This window comes from Hyperoodon ampullatus (genome assembly GCF_949752795.1).
Source record: "Hyperoodon ampullatus genome assembly, chromosome: 8".
Classification (NCBI taxonomy): domain Eukaryota; kingdom Metazoa; phylum Chordata; class Mammalia; order Artiodactyla; family Ziphiidae; genus Hyperoodon; species Hyperoodon ampullatus.
Window position 1 is genome coordinate 93,615,359 of NC_136921.1, and position 26,329 is coordinate 93,641,687.

Genomic DNA, 26,329 nt, shown 5'->3' on the forward strand with positions numbered 1-26,329 from the left:
AAGCTAAACCTCGACAAATACAATTTCACATTTACTAGATGAAGTTATTCATATCAGCTAAAGAATGGAAATTAACATTTACTGAGTTTAATATATATTCCACATATATTTTATCAGCAAGTCCCATGAAGTCTATCTTTAAGATATATCTTAATTAAACCTACCCATTTTTACCACCTACATTGCTAACATTCCCAGACTAGTCAGCCTTTTGAAATATCCTCTTAGCAGGCCTCCCTGCTTCACGTTTTCTCATGCTCAGAATAAAATTCAAACCCCTTACCAAGGCCAAGAAGGCCCTCCAAGCTCAGGGTTCCATGACCTCAGACCTCATCTCACACCTCTCCCCTCTCAGCTCACTCCTCTAACACAGCCACACTGAACTTCTTGCTGCTCCTAGAATGTGACAAGTCTGCTCCCAGTTCAGGACTTTGCCCTTGATTGTTTCCTCTGCCTGGAATGTTCTTTGTCCTATACCTAGGAGTACTTCCTCAGTTTATTTAGGATTCTACTCAAATATTCCCTCTTCAGAGAGACCTTCTCTGACCACCCTATCTAAAGTAGCAGCATCTGACTCAGTCTCTTTTCACCAATTTATTTTTCTACATAGCATTTATCCTTATATGATGTTACATTACTTAGTAATTTGCCTAACTGCTTATTGTCTGACTCCTCAAACAGAATACAGGCTTCCCAATGGCAGGTACCTTATCTATAATGTTACTCCTATATCTCCAGAGCCTATGACAGTGCCTGACATATAGAAGATACTCCACAAATCTTTGTTGAATAAATGAATTCACATTAACAAGTGGATCTCATCCTTCCAATTTTACAGAAAAGTAAACTGAGCTTGAGAAAACTAAAGTAACTTGTCCAAGGGAACAGAGTTGTGAGGGATGGCACTGGATTAGAAGCCAGGTCGGTCTGATGCTAAAGTTCTACCGTACCATTCCAAATGTTCTAAACCGGGGGTCAGTAAATTCTTTCTGAAGGTCCAGATAATAAATATTTTAGGCTTTGCAGGCTATACAGTCTCTGTTGCAACTATTTCAATTCTGTCCACATAGTATGAAAGCTGCCATAAACAATATGTAAACAATAAAACTCTATTTATAAACTCTATTTATAAAATAGTGGCCAAACACTATTCTAGACCATAAATGGCACTACTGAATAATAATAATGTTATATAATTATAATAATAAGTATTGATTAGGGGAAAATAGAAAACTTTTCAATTTAAACATGTCACTGTGCACATCACAAATCTAGCGCCTCCTGCAATGACTGGGTTGTGAATAAAGTTAAAAAAAACCTTCAGTGTTATCAAAACTTTTATCAGAGGGGCTGGGAAATTTAGGGTAGAATGAGGTTTATTTATATGTTGATTGTGTTTGAATATTATTTCAAAATCATCGCGTATTAAAGCTGTGAGAAACAAGAGAAACCAAGCCACTCATTTTAGAGAATATTTGTTACAGGCAGAGCCAGCACTAATCTCTGGGCTCCCAAACAGCCAGTACCAGTACCTTCTGAAATAGAAGCAATGAATAACTTTGTATGTAGATACTGTTTGACTAGGAGCAAACAACAGGCCATTGCAACTTCTGAAAATCTTAACTATTAATAAGTCCAAAAGTTGTTAAAATACCTATCAGAAAAGAAATCGCAAGAGGGGATTAAATCATCCATTGATTGTTCTTCAAAAGTGCCACTGATCAAAGTCCAGTTCAAACAGCAAGTCCCAAACAGCTCATCTGTGACACAGTTGAATGGAAGAACACAAGGTCATAATTAATGGATTTCTCATCTAATAGTTATTTTAACAACTCGTACAGAGAAGAGTTCATCTTCAGGGTTTGGAATACAAAAGTACTGGGAACATATTTGACAGAAAAAGTTATTATGGGACACCAATCTGTGTTCCCTTAAAAACTGATCCACTGGAACCTCTGTCCTTTCCAACCCAAAGGAGTGATTCTAATGATGAAGGTTTAGGCCAACCAGTTAAGAATAAGGTAATGGGGAGATAATTTGGGAACCACCTCAGATACATCCCACTGGTAAATATACACTTTTAAAGGATAAAAACTTGGGGCTGAGGTTGTGCCAGGTTCCAATCGTGACTCTCTCCCATGTTCACCACGAGAACCTGGATACATTACTTAAAATCCTTGAAGACCTTTGGGGATCGTACAACCTGCCTCCCAAGTTTGTGAGGATGAAATTAAATGAGATCATTTATATAGCAAGCTTACTGCACAGTACCTGAACCATACTAAGCACTAAAACTAAAAACTGAAATTACCAGTTCCCATCCCTTGAATTTCTTTTTCCTAATTATCACAAATAAAAAATAAACCATTAAGAATCATTCTCCCTAGTTATCATTTAAAATTTTAAATTATATTCCTTTCCACAGAACCCTAAAGCAGCTACCGATTATTTCCCAGTTCATTTAAAATTCTTGATCTTTCCTTCAGTATCACTGATATTTACTTAATTCAATGTTCAACATCCCACGTAACAGCCAATATACTGCCCCCAAACTGGCCTGTCATCAGCTCCTTTCATTGTATTCACTTAATTTTTGAGCTATCACTGAATCAGTGTCCCTGCCAGGAATGCCCTTTTCACCTTCTTTCATTTAAATTAGATAATCTCTCTTATTTAACTCACTTAGCTTTTACTTTCTATACAAGCCCTTCTAAGGAAACCCAGGTACATGAGAGTAATCTGTCCCCTTTGAATCACTCAAATACTGTATTTTTCTCTGTCAGATCACAGTATCTTCAATACTCTCACAATAAACCAACAAATATTTACTAGGTACCTACTATGTGCAAGGGATTACAGAAACATTCTGTGAGGAGCACAAGGAAATATAAACATAAGACTAGGACCAGATCAGGGATTCTATAATCACAGCTGTTTATGAAATGCTTATCTGTGAGCTGTGCTAAAGCCCCCAAGGACACAGCTGTCGAGTACATTTCTTCTAGATCAGAGATAGATATAAGACTATTATGAATCCTGGTGATTTTTGAAGGAAAAAGGGTAACAGAAGGGAGAAACCTATCAGAACCACCTGAGAAGCTTCTTCAGATTAGACCTACCCAGTTCTACTCCCTACCTGTGGTATTAGGAGGGGGTGGAGGTGGGACGATGCAGCTACTACAGTGTGCAGAAGCTCCTAGATGAGTCTGATAACCTCTGCCCTCACACTTTGAGACTCATTGGCCTAGTTGTTTAAATTACTTAAACATGACATATTATTTTTGGTCATTTACAAACCTTTAGAATAAGGTTGAAATTTATTTTACTACTCAAGTAAAACCTATAAGAATTGAATCTAAACAATCCAATAGTGACCTGTGCATTTCAGAACTCAGTCACTGCTGAGAAGCTTGGGCACAGTCCAATAAATAAAATGCATTTGCCACTATCACCTCATCTGTTGCTGTACAATAAAACCACTTCCTAATAGTCAAAAATAAAATTACCTGTAGCATTAAGACTACTGTTTTCACCACATTCCACTGGGATTTTCTGCCATCCACAATCACGGTAAATCCTCTAGCCTTACATTTTTCACTGAAATGAAACAAAATTACAGAGTATTAAAACAAGCTTCCTATTTTATTCTTAATAATCCTAAATAAAGTTTACAGTGTAATCATACATGGAGCAGCATTAATCTCAATTGACTTGATTTGCACTGTCAATAAATAAAACTCTTCAGCGTCCTTTCAGTTTTCTCAAGCACTTTCTCATTTAAGGAACACTGACAATCTATAAGCTAATTTGGTAAGAAAATTACTCTAAAAGCATGTAAATTCAACGTCTTAAAAAGAGAAGAAATCAAAGCAACATTCAAATAGTCTCACTAGCCTCTCAATCTCTTCATCTGTAAAATGGGATCACAGTGAAGTAGGTAACTAATGACTGCCAAGTGTGGACGGACTTCTTGTCTCTCCTTCCTGCCAGAAGTGTGAGGTTGTGAAGTGATATTTCAAAACAGGTAGAAAATAAAGTAAGCTATTATTAAACCATTGGAAATAAGCTTCTTGGTGTTCTTTTGGGGAAATTTAATGAGGTGAAGTAGCATTGGTGTATATAAGAATTCAAAGCTTGAATACACCATGTCTGACCCACCTCTGCTTTCACTTTTGCATTCTTAGTCACCTGACCAGCACAATATGATCTTGAGTGTTGGAAAATGTGTTGTTGCTATATATTATATTTAATTATTCAAGTACCAACTAAACACTTCTCAGAAGCCTGCCCTAGTAAAATGCAACAACAACATGGAAAAACTGTACCTATGACCAAAACTACATAGTTATATTATTATTATTTATTATTACTATTACTATTTGTTTTACTTATAAAATCAACTTAACGTAAAGATCTCAACTGCCCTCCCTCTAATATAGTGGAAGAAACTGCAGCTTTGCTTAGCAGAGCAAGGATTTGTTAGTGAAAATTCTCTCCACACAAAGTTCTCCCAATTGTCTACATTATAGGAAAGGTTAATAGCAGGTCCTTTCCTGAGATTTAAATCCAACAGTCCAGGGAATTTTACTAATCCTCCCTTACTCTCTCCAAACATGCACATGAAACTCAAGAGGATTACTGGAGAAGGATATCCAATTCTACTGAGAAACAGTACGGTCACAAGAATGAGGATGATATTGCTAGAAATTTGGAAGAAGAACAGGTGACTCTGTAGGCAGGGACAGAAGCTGAGCTTCCAAAGAAAGCAGAGAAGTGTTCAAGAGGTGAGGCAAAGTGAAACATACGTCCACACAAAAAAACCTGCACAGAGATATTCATAGCAGCATAATTCATAACAGCCAAAATCCAAAACAACTCGAATGTCCAACAATGGATGAATGGGAAAAAAAACGTGGTAATCCATTCAATAGAGTATTATTCAATCATAAAAAGAAATGAAGTACTGATATATGCTACAACATGGATAAACCTTGAAAACATGCTAAGTGAAAGAAGCCAGATTCAAAAGTCCATATCGTATGATTCCATTTATACGAAATGTCCAGAATGGGTAAATCCATAGAGACAGAAAGCAGACTAGTGGCTGACAAGGGCTGGGAGGAGGGGAGAATGGGATGAGGAGGGACTACCAATGGGTATAGGCTTCTTTTTTGGGCTGATGGCAATGTTCTGGAATTAGAGAGTGATGGTCGCACAACCTTGTGAATATACTGAAAACCACTGAATTGTACGCTTTAAAAAATGATGTTTATGATATGTAACTTATATCTTAATAAAAAATGTTGAAGTATTCTATTTTTGGATATTGCATTACAAAATAAAGGATCCACTAAGCATTCGTGGGGGTAAGGCAATACAGTGATCTCTTCTGCATCAGCAACAGCACATAAAGACTTGCTGGGGGAAGCAAATCTGACATCTAACCGCTCGTTGTGGGATCAGGTAAGGAGAAGACCACTCTGACTTAGGGAGGATACAAGCCCAAGAAAGACCAGCCTAGTAGAGTAACTGTCAGTGAGTGGTCTTCAGAGAAGTGGCGGCAACTCAGGGACTCTACCAGTGCAGTGTGGAAATTTGCAGGAAGGGGAGCTAAGATACATGAAGCCAGTGGAGGGCCTTCCCTGGTTGGGACTAGAGCCCAAGCGAAGTAAGTCATCCCCATAATTTGGCACCTGCGTCTATGAGGTACAGGTTACACAACCATTTTGTTAAACAAGTAAGTTTTACACAAATGAGACATCTATATTTCAAAGCACACTAAATTAATCTGTATATTAAGACAAAGAAAGTAATGAAGCTTGCAAATACCATCTGCAGTGATCTTAAGGGCATAAAATACTCTAAATTTATCTTTTAGAGTACTTAAAAACACCCTTAATCATAATTTTCTCACATTTTACTAAGATAGATAAAGAAAATACACACAATTCAAAGATACTACATATTTGAAAATTGTAAGACCAAGTGATCTTTCAAACTACTTGAAAGGAATAGTTTGTTTGTTTGTTTATTTAAATTTTTTAGCTGTGCCACGCGGCATGTGGGATCTTAGTTTCCCGACCAGGGATTGAACCCATGCCCCCTGCATTGAAAGTGTGGATTCTTAACCACTGGACCACCAGGGAAGTCCCTTTTTAAAAAAAATTGCAATCCTACAAGTGGAGTGATGGTTTAAGCTGTTTTTAACAAGAACATACTTCGATTTAGAAGCATATTATGTCCCTTATAAAGGGTGTGTAGCTGCAGTGCTATATTAGTAAATTCCTATACTACTATTAACATTTTATAATTTTAAGACCGCTAACCAAAAAAAAAAAAAAAGAAAAAGAAAAATCTATTAAGACCCCACTTCCTTGTTCTTACTCCGTTCGAGCCTTTCAAGGGTGACGTGGCTAAGTTAAAACAGCGATTAAAGGAGGAGCAGGTCCTTAATAAGCTCACTCACTTTGGCTAGAAAGAGACTGTCAGTGGATTTTTCTGTAGCTCTTCACTAATTTCTTTGATTACGACTAAGGGCTCCTTCTTTCCACTCAGAGAGCTCTGCTTATACTTACTTAATGGCACTAATTTTACTTATGCTTTTATTATAATTGCTTGTTTATAATTCATCTTCATTAGATAACATGCTTCCAGAAAGCAAGGACATTATTGTCTTACTGATATGTTGGCAGCTTCCAGCTTTAAATACAGAGGGCCTCTAGAAATGTTAGAAGATGCAGATCATATCACTCCTAGGTAGGAATGTAACAATGGCCTTCCTTCTCATTCAGAACTGAAGCCCTTACCATGGCCTACGAGGTCCTCTAAGGTCTGACTGCAGCCCCTCTGAGGGCTCTCCCGGAACCCTCCTTCTCTCAAACTGCTCCACCCACACGACCCTCCCTACTGATCGCACAACACAGAGCCTGCTCCTGACTCAGGGCCTTTCCCTTTACTGCCCCCTCTAAGATACTCTTTCTTAAATGCTCTTTCATCAGCTATCTGTATGGCCTGGCCCTCACTTCACTCATCTCTGGTAAAACGTTACCTTCTCATTTTATAAAATATTGCCACACACTCCTTTGCACTCCATCCCTCCCTTAATTCTTTTCATGCTCTGTTCTATAGACTTATGAACCTCCAACACACTATGTATTTATTTATAATATTCATTTGATCATTAGGGCATCAGGCCCATAAGGGCAGGGACTGGGCCTTTGTTCACCCATTTCCTCGGCACCTAGAATGATGAGGAACTCATTGTAGGATCTCACATATTTACTAAGTGACTGAAGACTTATGAGTAATCTCTGTGTGATTCTTGGCAAGTCATTAAACCTCTGTGTTCTGTTGTTTCTTCTGTGACGTAAATGAGTTTTTCTACAATTAGGAGGAACTGACCTAAAATCCGAATTTGAAAAAAATCAATACTTGAGAGAAACAGAAAAGTAACTTCTATAGATGTTGACTCTCTACAGAATTAGATTAATCTGGGCAAGTACTTGGCAGCATTTCTATAAAGAGGATTTAAGTATGGGTAAAGTGGTTAGTCTAGATGATTGAAGATGTTTGGTCTAGATGGCTGTTAAGGTACTTTCTAATCCTGACATTCCATGATTCTATAACTAGATGGCTGTTAAGGTACTTTCTAATCCTGACATTCCATGATTCTATAACTAGATGATCAACAATTTCCCTTTGAGCCAGAAAAATGCTATGATTTTAAATATACGCTGAATATACTGTTGAAAGAAAATGTTAAAACAAAAAAGATTTCCAAGATTTCCATTATGCTCAACTATGTTCACCATAGTTATTTTCATATGTCAATTCTCAATTGTGATAGATGCAGGTTAAATGCGAATGAATATTAAAAGTTATCAATAGCTATGGCACTGTGATTATAACAGAGGTAAATACAACAGTGGCTAGAAACACAGGCTTGGAGTCAGACCACCAGGTCCAAATCCCCCTCCAACCCTGGTATGACACATGTTCTTGGTCAAGATACTTAAATTACCCACTCTTTCTATGACTCGGTTCCCTTATATGTGAGGAATAAGGATGACAGTGCTCGTCTCATAGGGCTGTTATGAGAATTAAATGACTTACTGTTATCTATTATTTCCTTAAGTATAGGATATTCTTTTTCACATATGCCTCCCAATCATCACCCATAAGTAAATTCCCAGGTCCATTTCAAATTTAATGTCTTCAAAGGAAAGCAAGACCAGCCTAGACAAACTTCTTATCCACCAAAATAGCTTCTCCTGAGCTGCAACTTCTACATGTTTGATTTTCCAACAAATGTGAGATGTTCTGAAAATGATCAGCCAGCCTGCATTTGAGTACACAGAGCTATGAAGAAACTTAAGTAAGATAAAGAGCAGAAACCCATATCCACTGACTACTGATTACTAAGTATCAATATGAGGTACTGCACAGGATTATGAAAAAATATGTATTATACAACACAGTTTCTCCCTTCAAGAAGCTTAAGATAATTTAGAAAGGTGAAAAGGTAAAATAAAAGTATTTTAATTAGTGTCTACTTTACACTCACTGACGTCACCTTTTTAATGTTACTAGGGAAACATATATCTCTGAACATTTTTTAAATGTAAAACTTAAATAATAAATGTAAAAATTCAAGCATTATCATTAAACACATTATGATTAAATGCCTAAAGAGTCAGAAACGGCAAGTGCTGTATGTTTGGAGAACAGCTGGAAGACTCTGGGAAGTACCTACAGAAAGGAGCTAATGAAACTTAACATAAAAGGATACAGAGCAAGAGGAATATAAGCAAAGGTACCACTTGTTAATTTGGGTAAGTTTCTTAAATTTCTCTGCCCTCATTTTTTCATCTATGTAATAGGGATAATAATATTGTTATTTTGAAGACTGAGTTAATACAAGTGCTACAAAACTAAGTGCCTTGCATGATAAGCGCTCAAGAAATATGAAATGAAAGGGTAAGTTAAATCACACAAGGTCTTGGCATAGCAGTTAAGAAGCTGAAAGACTGTCCTTGAGAGCGCACACCTAGTCTTTCTTGTCTTCACAATGCACGGTGTACAATGTCTGCACTTGGTAGCAACAAAATAAATGACTATTGAATTAAATTCATTGTGTGGAAAGGAGAGGAGGTCCTAGAAAACTGAGAAGGATGATAGAACTGTTGTTTTGGTGAAATTTATCTTGTCCTTGTGTACAAACTGGGGAGAGACTGGAGATAGAGAAATCAGCTTGGCTATTGCTGTATTATCCAGCTTGACGACTCAGCCATCCCTTGACCTGAACTTAAGCATATGAAGAGGGAACAGAGGAGACAGGAAATTTAAAAATACGTGGTAAAGAAAGGAAATACTAGCTTACCTGTCACATTTTAAAATGGACATTACAAGTTTTCAATATATATTCATTGAATGAATGAAGTAAATATTTAAAAAGCACTCCTCAACAGCATAAAGCATGTTCAGAGCATTTAACTACAGTGCTTTGAAGTAACTCTAAGATCAACACAATTATACCGTCATTTGCCAGAAGTGCATTTGCTAAGGAGGAAAAAGGAAGGCACTGACTTAAACTTTCTTAGAAGCACGTCCCATAAAAAAAAAACAAAAATAAAGAAGAGCCATCCCAGTGCGTATAAAGTAGATAACGAACAAGAATCTGCTGTATAAAAATTAAATTAAAAAAAAAAAAAAGAAGAGCCATCCCAGTCACACTCTCACAGACTATACTGAACCAATCAGTGTTATATTCATATTCAAATTACCTTCTAAGTCTTGTAAGCTCCAAGGAGGCTCCTTAAAAGCAGGTGAGGGGGCACTGCAGTGGGAGTGGAATTTGAGAAGGCGGGGATGAGCAGAATGGCTGTGGGCCTACACTTCGAGCTCTTTTATAAATTTAGTTTCCCTGTAAGATTTTCTTTGAATAAAAATGTCCACAGATAAATTTTTTAAAATTCTGAATGTACAGACTATATGCCCCATAGAATTCTGGCAGTTACAAAACTACTTGTACGGGATTCAAATGATATTTCACCATACACAGATGTTATATCTCCTTTCATAATATATTTTAAGTTGTTTCTATGACTTTATTGCTAAGTCTGGTTGGTTCCTTCAATATCCATATAACAAACACCTAAGGTCTCCAAATCATTTTTATTGGTCTTGTGAATATGGAGATAAATGAAACATGGCTCTGCACTCTAATATCAGACTGATTTAACAGTAAACTCTATGACATCAAGCAGAAGTGAATAGGAAAAGTTGCCTAAAAAGGCTCCTTACAAAGATAACAATGACAAAAAAGGTTGAGAAACACTGATGCATATGTTTTGCCACGCTTTTAAAAAGCTGGTAGTCTCAATATCTTATAATCATACTTTGTGTAATAGTACTGATACAAATTTCATTTTATACTTTGAATGTGAATATGCTTCTGACTTAAAATTTTGAAATATATAAAGAAATGATATGAGATAAAGATCTACTTGTGAGGTTTTGTTTAGTGCCAATCTCAATATTTACTTTTTTAATGAAAAGATTTGCAGATTAATTTATATATCTTTTCTTTATCTCCATAAGGTAACCTTGAATTTGATTCTGCTTTCTGGGTCATGGACTCATAATTTCTAATCTTGTTGTTTATGTCTAAAATGTACAGCAATCACTGGTATAACAAAAGAAAAACTCCATTTACCTCTCCTAAAATTTAACACTCAGGTTGGCCCAGCTGTGTCAGTCTATGTTATTTTTTATTAAAAACCCTTTGTAGAAAATGGAGCAGTAATGGTTAGTCTTGAACTCCACACAGACCTGGACATGAGGAGTTACCTGAACATAAACTTAGTATTCAGGTCAGGTTACGATTAACCTGAACTTCTCCTTTCTTCTCAGCCCTCTGCTCAAGAGTCAGAAACCAAAAACAAGCTTAGGACCAAGCTGTGTGTAAAGGAATCAGGAAATGACCCCATTTTCAACTGTACTGGGTTACCCATTTAAAATAGGTATGTATCACACCTTGCTCCTGGTCATGAAACTAAGCATAAAATATGGGTAAGAACTGAATAAGTTTCTTTCCATTTTTAAGTAACTTTTAAAAAGCTGTTACTATATTCAGAATGTTAACATTTTCACTGCAATGAAAGACTACTTTTGGACATCTCCTATAACGAAGAGGCCGCATTAGCTAGCTACACTGCTGGAGCTGTCTGGAGACATTCACAGTTGGGAGGAGTTAAGCTTTAACAGCAGGGTCTGGGAGAAACAAGTCACACCAAAAAAAATGCAGACATACTAAAAGAGGAAAAACCTTCTAGACCCAAGCTGAGACTGATATAACAGGGTAAACTTAAAAACAGTTCTGGGATGGAAAGAGGGGTGGATGAACATATAGATATGTGATAAAGTATTACAACATTAGTTGCAAGCTTCAAAGTGATGGGCACAATGGTGTTTACTGCGCTATTCCTTCAACTTTTTTGTGTATTTGAAATCTCTCATGATACAATTTAAAAGCAGTTTTGAATGGCAGGCATTCTGAAGGAGAAAAATCAGTTTTGAAGATTGCACCTAATAAACTACTCTCCAGAGTTGGAATGAAGAGCTCAAAAACCCTCTAGCTCTCTAATGAAATGGCAAGCACTGATATAAAGCTGCCAGCTACGTTTTTAAACGCCAAAGTTATAGGAGGTTGATCCAAGAAAGCAGAAGGCTAAAAAGTCAGGGCGTTCACAAACTTTAGCAGAACAATTATCAAAAATAAAGTATCCAGGTATCTATTTTGTCTTGCTAAATTAAGTTCTTTCATCTTGCTTCAACTTACATCTTCTCTATTAGCTGGCAGGTAGGTATGTGTAGCTCTGCAGAAACTGATTCATAATTTACATTGAAATAGTACTATATGTATATCTATATAAGAAAGAAAGAGAGAGAGAGAACGTTTAAATAGTGTAGGCTATTTTGCCCTCCACTCTACTTCCTGTTTGCACACCCAGAGTGAGCAGACAGGCTGCATGAGTGAAACTGCTCGTTTAGCCTACAGTGTGAACATCCTGGCAGGCTGAGTGTGATTCTAGTATATACAAGCGTGCTTTTCTTATCACAAACCTAACCACAAGCCGACTGTGTCTTCCAGAACTCAGCCTCAATGACTGACATGTTCCAATGCTGGAAGAAAATCTAGCATGTTCATGGAAAAATAGTTCATAAGTCTCTTAATTCTTCCTTAGGCATTTTTCAAGGGTAATTTTGACTATCAGTAATTTTTGCATTACATTCTAACTTCAGGACCTCACCCCACATAAGATGCAACTACACTGTACTCTATTCATCTGAAGTATGAGGAGCTCTGGATTGGTGTCAGGAACTGCAGATTCTAATCCCAGCTCTACTGCTAATTAGCTGTGTGATCTTGGGCAAGTAACTAACTTCCGAGTCTCAATTCCCTCAACTGTAAAATAAGGCAGTTGATTCAGATGGTCTCTAAGTTCCCTGAACACTTTTAACCATCTAAGAATCCATGAATATTTTTTCATAATTTGTTAGCTATATGTTTAGCTAGTGTCATTTACCTAAAAAGCAGTTCGTTATCTAATGATGAATAATACAGATTGGCAATCAGCAGCTCAGAGAATTAGCAAGGTTATTCAGTACTAATACACTGTGAAGTCTGATAACTTTCTTTTCCAGAAAGTAAAAAGACTGAAAATTTTCACTTTAAGACCTCTATTTTCCCAATATTGCAAAAACATTCAGCAACAGAATCATTATATTATACACCAATATTGGAAGCAGATGTGATTAAAGTCAGTTGTTCTAAAACATAATTTTAACCCTATATTCTTCAAGGTGGTTTAAAATGAAATAATCTATTATGTCAATAATGCAAATATCGGAAAAGGATACAAAGAATTGTTTGCTCTGACTAAAATGTTTAAAATTCACTATTTTGAGCTTAAGAGCATTATGTAAAAGATAGTTTTGTTCCTTTTACCACCTCTATATTTTACAAACACACACCAAAAAATCTGCCCTCATTCTTGCACTTTGCTGCAGTGGTTTGCAAATGTGACTGCATATTAGAATTATCTGGGAAGCTTAAAGAATTTTTTAAAAATCTGATGAGCAGTCCTCCCAAAAACAATTGGATTAGACTCTCTGGAGGTGGACCCACAATCATTAAAATTTTGGAAAAAAATCTCCAGACGATTTTAATGTACAGTCAGACTTCAGCCCCCAAATATCACATATGGGAAAGGAAGTTGGGGAGGGGGTTTTTCTGTTCTTGTTGTTGAAATGATGGGTAGGCTCAAGCAAATACAAAGGTTTAAGTTTTGTCTTCACCAAAGAAATATAAAAATTAAAAATCCAATGATCTTTGGATTAAAATATAAACATTTTTTGCATTTTTTAAAAATAAAAATATGTTTTAAACTCCAAATAGCTTTCATTCAATATATTAAAACATACAGATGTATTTATATCTATTTAGTGAAATAGCTACATAAATACAAGAGCTTTCTACTGAATTCACTTTTCTAAGTTTTCTCAAATTACGTGGTATATAGACAGATGCTCAATCTTTGCATTCCTTAAAAGTTGACAGTATATACATTTTAGAAATCGGTATCATTTAGTGCATCAAGAATATAAAATGTCTTTATTTTATCTGCTGTGGCATCATATATTATTGATTCTTGTGTTTTCAATTATAATTTCACTGCTAATAAAAGCAGGTAAGATAGCAAAGTATACTTTAACAATAGCAGGAATCATTCGTAAGTAAATGAAAACATATTGAAATTTAAGAAAAGACACCTTTAGAGTCACCTTGGAATGCTGAGTAGGTAGTCTAAGGTGACACTCAGCTCATCCATATTTGTCTGTTCCAGGCATAATGGAATTGTCAGAATGAGGCCACTTCGTCTGTCCTTTCCTCCTATTAAAGAAAAAAATATATAAATTTAACATGTAAGAGATATTAAAGCACTAAATGAATTAAATATATTTGCATCCAATGTTACTACATCAATTACAAGTTTCAGACATCAGTAAAAAACAATCTAATGGCTGTTTATTTTATATATAGTAAATGTTTACAGTAGTACAGCAAAATTATACAAAGTTTAGAAAAAATAAGAGGAAAAAAATTCACCAATGAAATATTCACTTAAACATAGCAATTCTCATTGTTCAATTTCTTCCATTTAGTCTGCTTCTGATTGTAATCAATTCATCAAACACCTATTGTGTGCCTAGCACAGTAAGCATTTGCAAGTAAAATAACAAATTTCTTATCAACCTAGGAAGAAAAACTTTAAGTCGTAAGAAATAACAGTATGAAATATGACAGATAATTTGCTAGGCTGTGTTGTACAAAATGTATAAAATATTATAAAAAGGGATTTAGAAAATGGAGAAAATGATAAGAGATGTAATAAATGTAAAAAACTTCATAGAAAAGTTAAAACTCAAGAAAAATGAATAGAATTTATAAACCAAGTCAAAAGAGCATTCCGTGATGAGGAATGATCTGAGTTAACTCACAAAGGTCAGACAGGCATTCTTTGTTCATGAGGCAATAAAGGGAAAGCCCTGTCCAGCTGAGAAGAGTGCACGGGCCCTGGATATAGAAGTCTGAAAGCCAGGAAGTGGAATGCACTTACATTTCATGGATGTTCAAGTTCTCTTCGATTTTCCATAAGCATTAAAATATTACTACTTTTATACACACGCAGCTTCTTTGAAAGCTTCCCACATGATTGATTTTCACACTGAAGTCCATCTTTTGATCCAACCAACATTTATGGCAATTTTAGAAACTTAAAAGCCAGCAAACACTAAAGCAAACAATTTTATATGATCTCTATCACTAAAAACTTAAAGGACTGAATTGAAAAAAAATGATTCCTATGAATAACATGGATGCAATTCACAAGGTACCAACCATAAATGATCTTTTATCAGATTAACCATGTAAATTACTGATAGTCAACCACTTTGTTTAATCTCAAAAAATGGTAATTTCAAATGGTTCAACTTAATCGATAATCAATAGTGACTTCAACTGCAAATGTTGTTTTGTTTAGAATACAGGTTTGTTTTTTTTTAATAGACTGCAACCATGGTTTTCAAACTGTATCCGCTGAATGATTTTGTTGGTTTGAGAAGTTTTTCTCTATTATTAAAAAAGTTTGAAAATTACTGGTTGAAATAATTAACGGTCAAGAGCAAGTCAAGAGGAATTGGGTTCAGAGAAGTTTCATTTTCTCCTCAAAAATCGCTAAGCCCTGCATTAAACCAAACTGCAAAAAGGTTCATATCTGAACTGCAGCACTCTGACCCACTGTGAAATTGTCTGCAGAGCACAGGTCTAACATACAGGATTACATTTAACCTCATGACCTCAGCTTTCACTAAGGAACAATAAAATAATCACCAGTGTAGATGCAAAAGAAGGCAGATGTCAAGAAGAAAAAGACTTTCAAGATAGGTATGGTCACCAGGGTCAAATGCTGCACAGAGACAAGTAAAATAAGAATGCAAAAATGTCACTGATAAAGATTTTTTAAAAATAGTAATATCCACTCTTGGCAACAGTATGGGCAAACTGGCTTTTTTTTTTTAATTGAAGTATAGTTGATTTACAGTGCTTCAGATGTACAGCAAAGTGATTCAGTTATACACATACATATGTATCTATTCTCTTTCAGATTCTTTTCCATTATAGGTTATTACAAAATATTGAATATAGTTCCCTGTGCTATACACTAGGTCCTTGTTGTTTATATATTTCATATTTAATAGTGTTTATCTGTTAACCCTAAATTCCAAATTTATCCCTCCCCTCTTTCCCTTTTGGTAACCATAAGTTTGTTTTCTATGTCTGTGGGTCTATTTCTATTTTCAAACATGCATTTTCATACACTGGTGGGAGAAACAACAATTGACACAATATTCTTATAGGGCAATCTGACAAAACCTTTACACGTAAATGTAAATTCTCTTTAATACTTCCAGTTGTAGGAATTTATACTGCTGGACTTGTACAAAATGCACAAACTGTGAATAAGAACGTTTCCTACAATACCATTCATATCATAAAAAAACAGAGAGAAAACGTTAAGTGTCAACTGGTAAGGGAAGAAGTTTTTTTAAAAAAGAAAACACATATTAAATAAAGAACTAATATTACTGGTGGAATTCAATATCTTATTTTCTCCTTTATAATGTACACTAGAAAAACATGCCAATTTATAGAGAGATACAATATATATTGAAAGGGACATTAGTAGCCTAAATATCAAGACAATTCTGATAGGACCTAAAGAGTATGAGAGAGAAAAAGCAAGATAATATAACTTAAATAATCGTCAATAGGTGGGTCACAGTACCTATCCTAAAGCATGTGCAAATTTACTCAATGGTCCAAAATTCCAGAAAATTGCTATACCCAGAGTCACCACTGCTTTCACACTAGTAACATATTTCGAAGCTTCTCTTTGACTCTTCTTAGTCAATGCAGACTTTGGGTTAATAATGGAAGGTAAATTCAAGCCTTATAACCAAATTCGAGCAGTAAAAAGTGAAAACCATGTAATTTATATTTCATAACTCCCCCTCATAGGAAGATGGAAGACAAAAGCTAGGATGGGATAACACAAAAATGAATTACTCTATATTTCAGAAACAATACTTTAGATGCTGGTTAGTCAATTATTCTCAGCCTGTATTAATTATTTCATTTTTATATGAGAAGTGAGATGTCATGACATCTACCTTGTAGAGGTCATTTAATCAAATTACAGAACAGAATAAAAACTGGCTGCCAAGCACCAACAGTGACAGAGTTGGCTTGCACCACTATCCATTCTGAGTAAAAGGTATCTCAGAAATACCTTTAAAACAAAACCTTCAGAGAAAAATGAAATGCCTTTCTGCCAAACTTATCAAAGAAAAAAAGATTAAACAAATTTATACATCAAACACTTCCAATTTTAAGAAGAAAACATACCTGAAAGGAAGGCCAGTTTTTTCTTCAGAATGGGTAATATTACTGAGGCCTCCATTTTACTCCAGTAAACTTCCTCCAGTAAATTTTCCTTTCTGAAAACACAGAAAGTTAAATGTCAACTACACGATAATAATTACTCTATGAAATATATACAGGCATACCTCATTTTATTATACTTCACTATATTGCGTTGTTTACAAATTGAAGGCTTGTGGCAACCCTGCATCGAGCAAGTCTACTGCTCATTTTTCCACCAGCATTTGCTCATTTCGTGTTTCTGCGTCACATTTTGGTAATTCTTGCAATATTTCAAACTTTCTATTATTATATTTGTTATGGTGGTCTGTGATCAGTTATCCTTGATGTTACCACTGCAAAAAGGTTACAACCCACTGAAGGCTCAGATGATGGTTAGCATTTTTTAGCAATAAAATATTTTTAATTTAAGGTATGTACATTGTTTTTTTAGACATAATGTTATTGCACACTTAATAGACTACAGTATTACATAAACATAACTTTTATTTGTACTGGGAAACCAAAAAATTCATGTGACTTGCTTTATTGCAGTATTTACTGTGGTAGTCTGCAACTGAGCCAGCAGTATCTCTGAGGTATGCCTATACTTAATGGCTTTCGCAGGGTTTCTCAATCTCAGAATTACAGACATTTTGAGTCAGATTATTTATTCTTTTCTGTAAGGAGTTGTCCCATGCCTTGTAGAATATTTAGCAGCATCCATGGCCTCTACCCACTAGAATTACTAATACCATTCCCCCTTCCCAGTTGTGACAACCAAATGTCTCTAGACACTGCCAAATATCCTCTGGCAGGCAAAAATCACAGCTAGTTGAGAATCCCTGGCTTAACTGTTTTTCGGAGCAATGCTCTTGGGCTAGAATAGTGCCTGGTACATAGCAGTAACTCAATAAATTATTTGTTGAATAAAGGAATGAATCAATTAATCAAACTTGCAATATTCTATTACTCTCCTTATTATTTATGCAGCTTAATTCCAAATATCTGATTCTTTCAGATCCACTATTAAATGGCTTTCTCTCACTTCTCATATTTTTGCTTCCCCGTAACACATGATAACTCACCTTATCCTCATGTTTACCTCAAGTTATTTCCCAATACACTATTTCAATTTTTGTCCTCACTGTTAACTGTCTCTATCTCTCCACATTTTATATTTTAAATTTGCCAGGGAAAAATCTGATTAACCTAGTTATCTTTTTGTACCAAGCCATAATTCACTGATCTTGGTTTAGTTTTTTAGTGTCCACTCAGGTACCCCCAGGGGTTATGGAAAATACAAAATGGGACTATTCATACAGTAAGGGCTAAGAGCAAGACAGTTTCCTTTAAATGGGAGCTTTGGCATGGCAGGCATCTGTATGCTTGGCCAGCCCAATACACCATCAAAGCAGGATTTTAAGAAAAGCAGGACCTTCAAAACAAAACAGAACAAGAAAATCAAAGGTTCAATTATATTAGCCACCTAAACTTAATTTCATGTCTGAGAGAGTATTCTCCATCACATTTATCCCTCCTTCCCTTTTCCTACACCCGCGTACCATCCTATAATAGTGACAGTTCCTTGGAGAACACTGTAAAATTGCATTGCATTTAGTGAAAGTATACTCTTTTATAAACAGCCTCCTCTTTTTTTATTGAGCTATAACTGACATAGAAAATTATATTAGTTTCAGGTGTACAGTATGATTTGATACTTGTATGTATTGTGAAATGATCACCACAATAAATCTAGTTAACATCCACTACTATAAATAGTTGCAAAAATTCTTTTCCTATGATGAGAACTGTTAAGACTTACTCTCTCAGGTCTTTCAAAATATGCAAAGTGTTATTAACTACAGTAATCAGAAAGCACACTCTCTTGAAAATAATTTTCCAGCAGAGCAGAAAATGTGACTCTATATTACTTATTCAGCAAATACTTGCTATGAACCTATCCCATTTCAAGCACTGTGCTTTCAGCTGGAGCTAAAAACTCAAGTCACAGCCTTGCCCTGAAAAAAATGTAGTCTTTTGAAAAAAATCCCAGATTACTTCGAAAAAAAAAGATGTAGTCTTATTACTTGTCAGATAATGACTACACAAGCAAGACTACTTAAAGAAGTATATTATTTTACAGCTTTTGTATATACAACTAAAAAAATCACTACTATTTGTATATATCTACAAAAGAAAACATGTTGTCAAAGTAAATATGATATGTTCTCTTCAAGTTTTATCCTTGAATATTTGTTTGCTATTTGTTCATTCAGTTTTGTTCTACATCAGCCCAGGCTAACATACAATTAGTAGGAAGAATGAGGGAAAAGCTCATGTTTCACATGTTTAACCTAAAATAGTAGCACTTCATGTTTCCAGATCAGTATCTTGACCTGATGAGTTTTTTCTCCAGCACTACAAGAACCAGACAGTTCAGACTCATGGCTAGGCTCCCTTCTCTGGTGACCAGCTTGTCAAAGACCAGATGTAAAAGTCTGATAATGATGATTAAGCAAGTTAACATTTACCAAGTGTTTACTACACGGCATACATTGTTCTAAATGATTTATTTATATTAATTTAATTACTCCTTGCAACATTTCTATGATAACTACTATTATTAACCCCATTTTATAGAAAAGTAAAATGGGGCTGAGAGAGGTTAAATGTGGCCCAACATCTCAAAGCTAGTAAGTGGGGAAGTTAGGATTCACACCCAGGCAATCTGGTTCCAGTAATGATGTTCTCATATCACATGATCAGCTTACCAATAAAACAGCCCTGAAAATATCCAGTGACATCTGGCCAATTGAACAAGATGGAGTTCTAGCTTTTGCATTATCGGTGCAAATGTCAACACAGTGAAAGGGGCATTACTAAGAATTATTATTAAAATAGTTTTGAACTCACAGACTCCCCGAAACCTAGTAACAAGAGAACTGCTGAGCTAGGCTGTCAATGGGATGCTTCAGACAACTTCTCAACTGCCTTTGTGTCCTTCCTATTTTCTGAGCCTATTTCTCCATCCTTCTCATAAATTCTGAGTTATATACATCTTTCTAATGAACCCCTTTCTGCTTAAGTTTTAGCTAGAGCAGCCTTCTCTTTTAGTCAATGGAGAAACTTGGTACAGGAAGCAAAACTGCAATTCAGAGTTTGGTAGGTCATACCTGCAATCACTCAGCGCCGCTGCTTCTTCTTTGTAGGTTTTTTTTTTCCCCAATCTGTTGCCATTTATTCTGAATGAAAATGTCCATCAATACACTGAGGGCTAAGCCTTGCCACAATAAAACCTAATTAACCAGTATCCAAGAAAAAAGAACCTCTGGAATTCCTAAGGCATAAGAAATGATAGCTGCAGGTAACCCTTTGAATAATATCTGTGTTATCTAAGCTTTGCAAGTCAGGTTATCAATTTTATGCCAGCAAGTGCCAAATTTTTCACCACTGTGTTCTCCACATACTTAAAGTGCAAAAGGGAGACAGTTTCAATCTCTGGTCTAGATTTACCTTGGCAAACTATAGTACCCAGAAGCAATCTTACATTTCATCACTGTCTCCTGAGACACAGATGCTCTTTCCAAACTTTCCATGACTTCACAAAACCACCTCAGCATGGCAAAATACTAATTTTTTTTAATCCAACAGCCTTTTTTTTAAAGAACATTTTGAAAGTGATGAAAAAGTAATTTAAAGTAATGAGAAATATAGATTTTTGGCTGTGTGGGCCAATATCAAATGAATTGATGAATAAAATGTGAAGCAGTCAAGAGATGAAAGCTGTAATGTTTACTCTTTCTATCTTCCTCCCTTCTACAGTCTCCTTTACATCAATCTCTTTCATTGTTATCATAAAAGGGATAGGTAATAAAAAGTAATGATTACTGTACTACTAGTTCCAATTAAATGCGGTTTTGCAAAAGTCATTTGTTTTACATTTTTCAAGTCATTAGCGCAGCCATAGGAAACAAAAATCTGCCAATTTCTAGTTATATAGTTCATAGAATAAAATAATGTACAAAACACACAAAGTAAAGAGAAAATCCTTCAAAAGACAATACAACCATTCACTACCATCACCACAATAAATGTTAAATAACATGAGGTATCTGCTCATGCTCTTCTCCAGTGGGTAGATATAGATCATTATTTTTCACAAGAAGCTTATTCAACCTAAATATATCTGAGTGAATTATATTCTCAAACAAGGAATGAAGTCAGTGGCAGACATATACCTGATACGAATCAATGGAAAGTGACAAGGAAAACACATTTTTAAAAAAATTTGCCAAGTGAAGCAGGCCAAAAAATGGCAGAAAATTCAACAATTCACAACATGCTTAACACAAACATGTCATATTTCATATATGGCTATTTAAAATGATCTATTTTAAGTCACGATTTATAATACATAAAAGAGGCAGAAAGCCAGACTTTATAGCAGGTGAAGTGCCTTGGAAACTGGTGAACATAAAGGAAAATGTGCAACCATGACTGCATGTTGCTTTCAGCCAAAAGCAAGAAACAGCAAAGTAAATAAACATCGTTCCTAGGTGCAAAATAAACCCTACCTAAAAACAGAATCCTACGTTAGGGATGATGAATTCTGAGAAATTCTGAAAAATGTAAGGAGACTAGGTTTCAACTGATATTTGTATCTATCTTCTAGTTTGAACATCTTTCTCAAGATCTTGAAGAGTTAAAAGAGGAAAACTGGGGTAACTAAGTAGTTAGAGACCAAGTCCTATTTATCTTTACATTTATTTACTCATTCATTCACTCATTTAACAAATCTACAATAAGCACCTACTAGATCGAGTCAAGGCAAGGCGCTGGATATATTTGGCATTCAAAAAATATCTGATTAAAAAAATCTGATTAATGAATGGATAAGTGAACGAACAAATGAACAAACATATGAGACCAACAGTAAAGTGAAACACATACCCTAGGAAACCTAATGTTATCACAGCTACCTGACAGTCAACACCTTGTGGTGTGATCATAGACCACCTGTGCATACTTTTCCTTCAAAGCGGCTCCTCCCAGCTCCTTCTACTGGGACACTCTCCCACAGATCCAGCCGCTACGTAAATCACTGGATGCCAGAGGAAGGCAGGTCTATGATGATGGTAAGGGGGACCTCAATGGGTGCTACCAATGGGCAGCCATTAGAGGGCAGCAGAGGATGTGTTTAAGGAGCAGGAAAAGAGAACTGCAGGCCTTTTAATCAAGACTGGGCAAATTACACTTCATAAGAGACTGTAATTGATGATGTGAGTGGGTACACTGGAACTCCTCTCTCAATAAGTATAAATCAACCAGTTTATTTGGAAAATTTAGTTAGATTCTTCAAAGAGGCATTTTTAACAACCAGTGAAAAACCCATTAAGATAGCCCAAGGCTAACTAAATCATCTCTAATGAGTCTACATCATGTAGACACATAATGGCAATGAACAAAATCAGAATGCATGCTCCTCAGCCCTGCATTTTCAGAAGAAATACTATAGCTGTCCTTAAATTCAGATTAGAAATACCTTCAACTATTGTGACAGAGCAAGAGCAATCCTAGATGAAAACAAACAAGCACACATAGGTACTCACTACTACCTAACTGGGCTCATCACACTATGTATCCATATATAAAATTATGCAGAAATAAACATTATTCAACGTTAGGAAAACATATCAGTAAAGCAGATCAACAGTTGAAAATATCTGTCATTTTTTTATTATTGTAGGTGCCAGTGTATGATGACTAATCTGGTTTTACAATAACATTGACAGTTCTAAATGAAAGAAAACCAATCCTTTTGGACAGACTTTAAATGAAAATGATAAAATAATTATTAACTTTCATCAAAATACAGATCTATCCAAAACAGTAATTCTTCTAAATAAAATTGAAAGCTGAAATATCAAGTATTTTACAGATGCATCAGGACCTAGTTTATTCAGTGAGGGAGGGAGGAAGGAAACGGAAAGAGAAAGTTCTGAGGTTTCTATGAAAATATAATCTACCTTGAAAGACAAGAAAATTCTGTATTTAAGGTCCAATGGGACATGAAAAGTCCTACACTGTATTTAAACGTCAAAAATTCAAAAGCTTATGGTAATGATAGCCTACCACTTAAAAACCCTTTTCAAAAACAACATAAGCAACTACCCCTACATCACCCTCCCTGTCCTGCCCCCTCTCCACAGGAGCCAGACACCAATATCTACAAAGTCAAAGGGAAGTCAGTTCTTTAAGGATTTCCCCACCTCTCTAGCTAGTCTACCAAACCCTTAGCAGTGGCAAACTTTCATTTTTGAAGGTCCAGCTTCAAGAAGTCCTTTACTCCATGACTTTTTCAAACCTTTGGCTTTTCTTGTCTGTGTTAATTTATAGATAAATCCTCCTTCACCAAAACTGGGGCAGCAAAAGGAAAAAGGAATATTGCTTTAGAGAAGTGAATCAGGCTGATGGAATTCCAATAAGGTAAAGGTATTTCTGGCATCCCCAGCTATAGAGTACCCTATAGCTAGAGCTTCTTCACCTGCTGTCAGAGCTCTCTGAGGTGAGCTCTCTTCCTGCACGGCTTCTGCATCTGAGTATTGCACTCCAAGAAGGCTGGACCGCTTCCTTCCCCAGGGCAATGGATGTGTCCACTGAGTTCCCCTGCCCGGGTACAGGTCTTCCTCCATTATCAGGGGAAGCACATGATAACTTTACAAACTCATGGTCTTATTTCTAGATCCCAACCTCTCTTGACCTGCTGTAGGTGTCTCCTCCCTTCCTCTTTATCTCACAATTTCTCTGGGTCATCACTAAACCTGTTCTCTACTGACCTTTATCCTAGAAAGAAATGTTCCTCCTCTACACTTGGCAAAGACATACATGCCTTTCATTGAGCTAATCTCAGGCTAAATCTAATTCAGACATATAATAGTCTAACGGATTTGAACAGAAGTTCATATGTATCATCAAGTTCCTAATTCTAAATAACTGGCATACAAATTAATTTTTAGTACCAAATTGTTTATATGTTGGATACCACACATATACAAAAGAGTACTTTTGTTCAAATGAAATAATATATATATAAAACATGAATTAAGACTTTGGCACTATTAAGTTTTTTTGTTTATATAATGAAAATATTTGGTATATACCAAACACCACACTGGAAAAAAAGTTAAAAATATAGTACAAAAGAAAGTTTAAAAAATTTAAGTTAACTAAAGAGACAGAAAACTGCTCAAAAAAATGGAAATTATTATGGCATTACCCAAGCAGAAAGAAGCCAGTGGAACATGTGAAAGTTGTCTTCCATCAGATTAAAAGTCCATTAAAAAAGCCCATGTATATTATAATGTATTTTTGAGGTAAAACTACAAAAACAATACTGAACATACTGCAAATCCTTTAACTTGTTCAGTAACTAAAATGTCATATCACAATCACATGGAACAAAGTAATATAAGACATACGGAAAACTGTGAACCAGCACCTGTTATCCCTCAGAAGGATTGTTAGCAATACTAGATATCTTTCCCAAGCAAAGTTCTCCCCCACTGAAGACCTTTCTGCCATGGGATTCTGTTCCAAAGAGCTGTTCTCCCTGAAAGGCAGTCTGGTGCAGTGGTAAACATCATGGTCTTAGTTAGAGCCAGGGTGTGACTCTGAGGCAGCCACTTACTAGCTAGGTGGTTTGGGCAATTCCTTTACTTTCTTTTATGGGCATAATCACCGAACCCACAGGACCCAGGATTAGGTGAGCTAATGTATGTATAGTCTTTAGTATACTCCTGAATGTTAAACACTCAATAAATGGTACCTATTATTAGCAGCTAAATTTTCCTTCCTCCACCAATTACTAGCTTACTACCACTGATTCTCCACGAAGGCCACAGCCAAAGCATTCCCACTAAGGCCTTCTTGCTCCAACAAACTAAAATGAGCACAAACATATTACACATAGCTTAATATATCTTGGAATTTTTTTATGTTCCAAGAATATTATTTCATCCTCAGAACAACATATAATTATATTAATATCTCCATTTTTTCTGATGAGAAGACTGAGGCACAGAGAAATTAAATAATTTGCCCAAGGTCATACAGAAATTAATAGATTTATAACCAGGGATTTAGAACCATGGAGAGCATCTACTTCAATTTTTTCATTTTATTAATAAGGAAACTGTCTTAGTACATTTGGGCTGTTATAATAAAAATATCATAGATTGAATGGCTTATAAACAACAGAAGTTTACTTCTCACATTTCCGTTCAGGCTGCTACAATGAAAATACCATAAAGTGGGTGTCTTATAAATAAAAGAAATTTATTTCCCACAATTCTGGAGGCTGGGAAGTCCAAGATCAAGGCACAGGTCCACACAGGGACCCACTTCCTGGTCCTCAGAGAGCCATCTTCTACATTTGTCCTTACATGGTAGTAGGGCAACGGAGCTCTCCGGGGTCTCAATACTAATCACCTCCTAAGGCCCCATCCAAACACCATCAACTGGGGATTAGTTTTCAACATATGAATTCTGGGGGGATACAAATATTCAACCTAGAGCAGAAACAGATCTACAGACATAGATTTACCCTTCTAAGGCCACAAAGCACGTGAGTACTAACATGAAACTCAGACTCCTAAAACCCTGCACAGAGCTCCTCTCCACTATATTGTCACATAATAAAATCAAAATTAAAAACACATGAATAAAGGAGAACCAACAGTTCTACATATGTTAATATTTTTTTAAAACAATTATGTCCCCGTGAAAACTTACACACAAATGTTCATAGCAGTATTAGTCAAAACACTAAAGACATGGAAACAACCAAATGTCCATCAATTCTGAATGGATAAACAAAACATGGCACATCCATATAATAGAATATTACTTAGCAATAAAAAGGAACGAAATATAGATACATGGTACGACATGGATGAACCTTGAAACATTATGCTAAGTGAAAGAAGCCAGACACAAAAAGTCACAAATTGTATGACTCCATTTATATGAAATATCCAAAAGAGGCAAATCTATAGAGACAAAGTAAATTAGTGGTTGCCTAGAGGTGGGGTAAGTATGGGGAATGACTGGTAATGGGCAGAGGATTCTTTTTTGAGGTGATGGAAATGCTGTGAAATCAAACTGTGGTGATGATGCTGTAAATCTATTTTAAAAAATCACTGAATTGTACACTTAGATTGGGTAAGTTTTATTTTTTTTTTATTTTATTTTTTTTTTATTTTTTTTTTTTTTTTGCGGTACGTG

General features: G+C 35.6%; 1 protein-coding gene across 1 annotated transcript in view; it reads right to left on the minus strand.

Annotated features, from left to right (window-relative positions):
- Positions 1-17,099, minus strand: part of SESTD1 (SEC14 and spectrin domain containing 1) — a gene marked incomplete at its 3' end in the record, with an annotated part of 86,806 nt that extends 69,707 nt beyond the window's left edge. The window contains exons 1-3 of the mRNA XM_079710496.1: positions 17,030-17,099; positions 13,846-13,954; positions 3,507-3,597 (exon numbers count right to left, since the gene is read on the minus strand). Coding sequence (XP_079566622.1) covers positions 3,507-3,597; positions 13,846-13,954; positions 17,030-17,084 — 255 coding nt within the window. The 5' untranslated portion in view covers positions 17,085-17,099. The remainder of the gene's footprint in view (positions 1-3,506; positions 3,598-13,845; positions 13,955-17,029) is intronic.
- Positions 17,100-26,329: the final 9,230 nt, after the last annotated feature.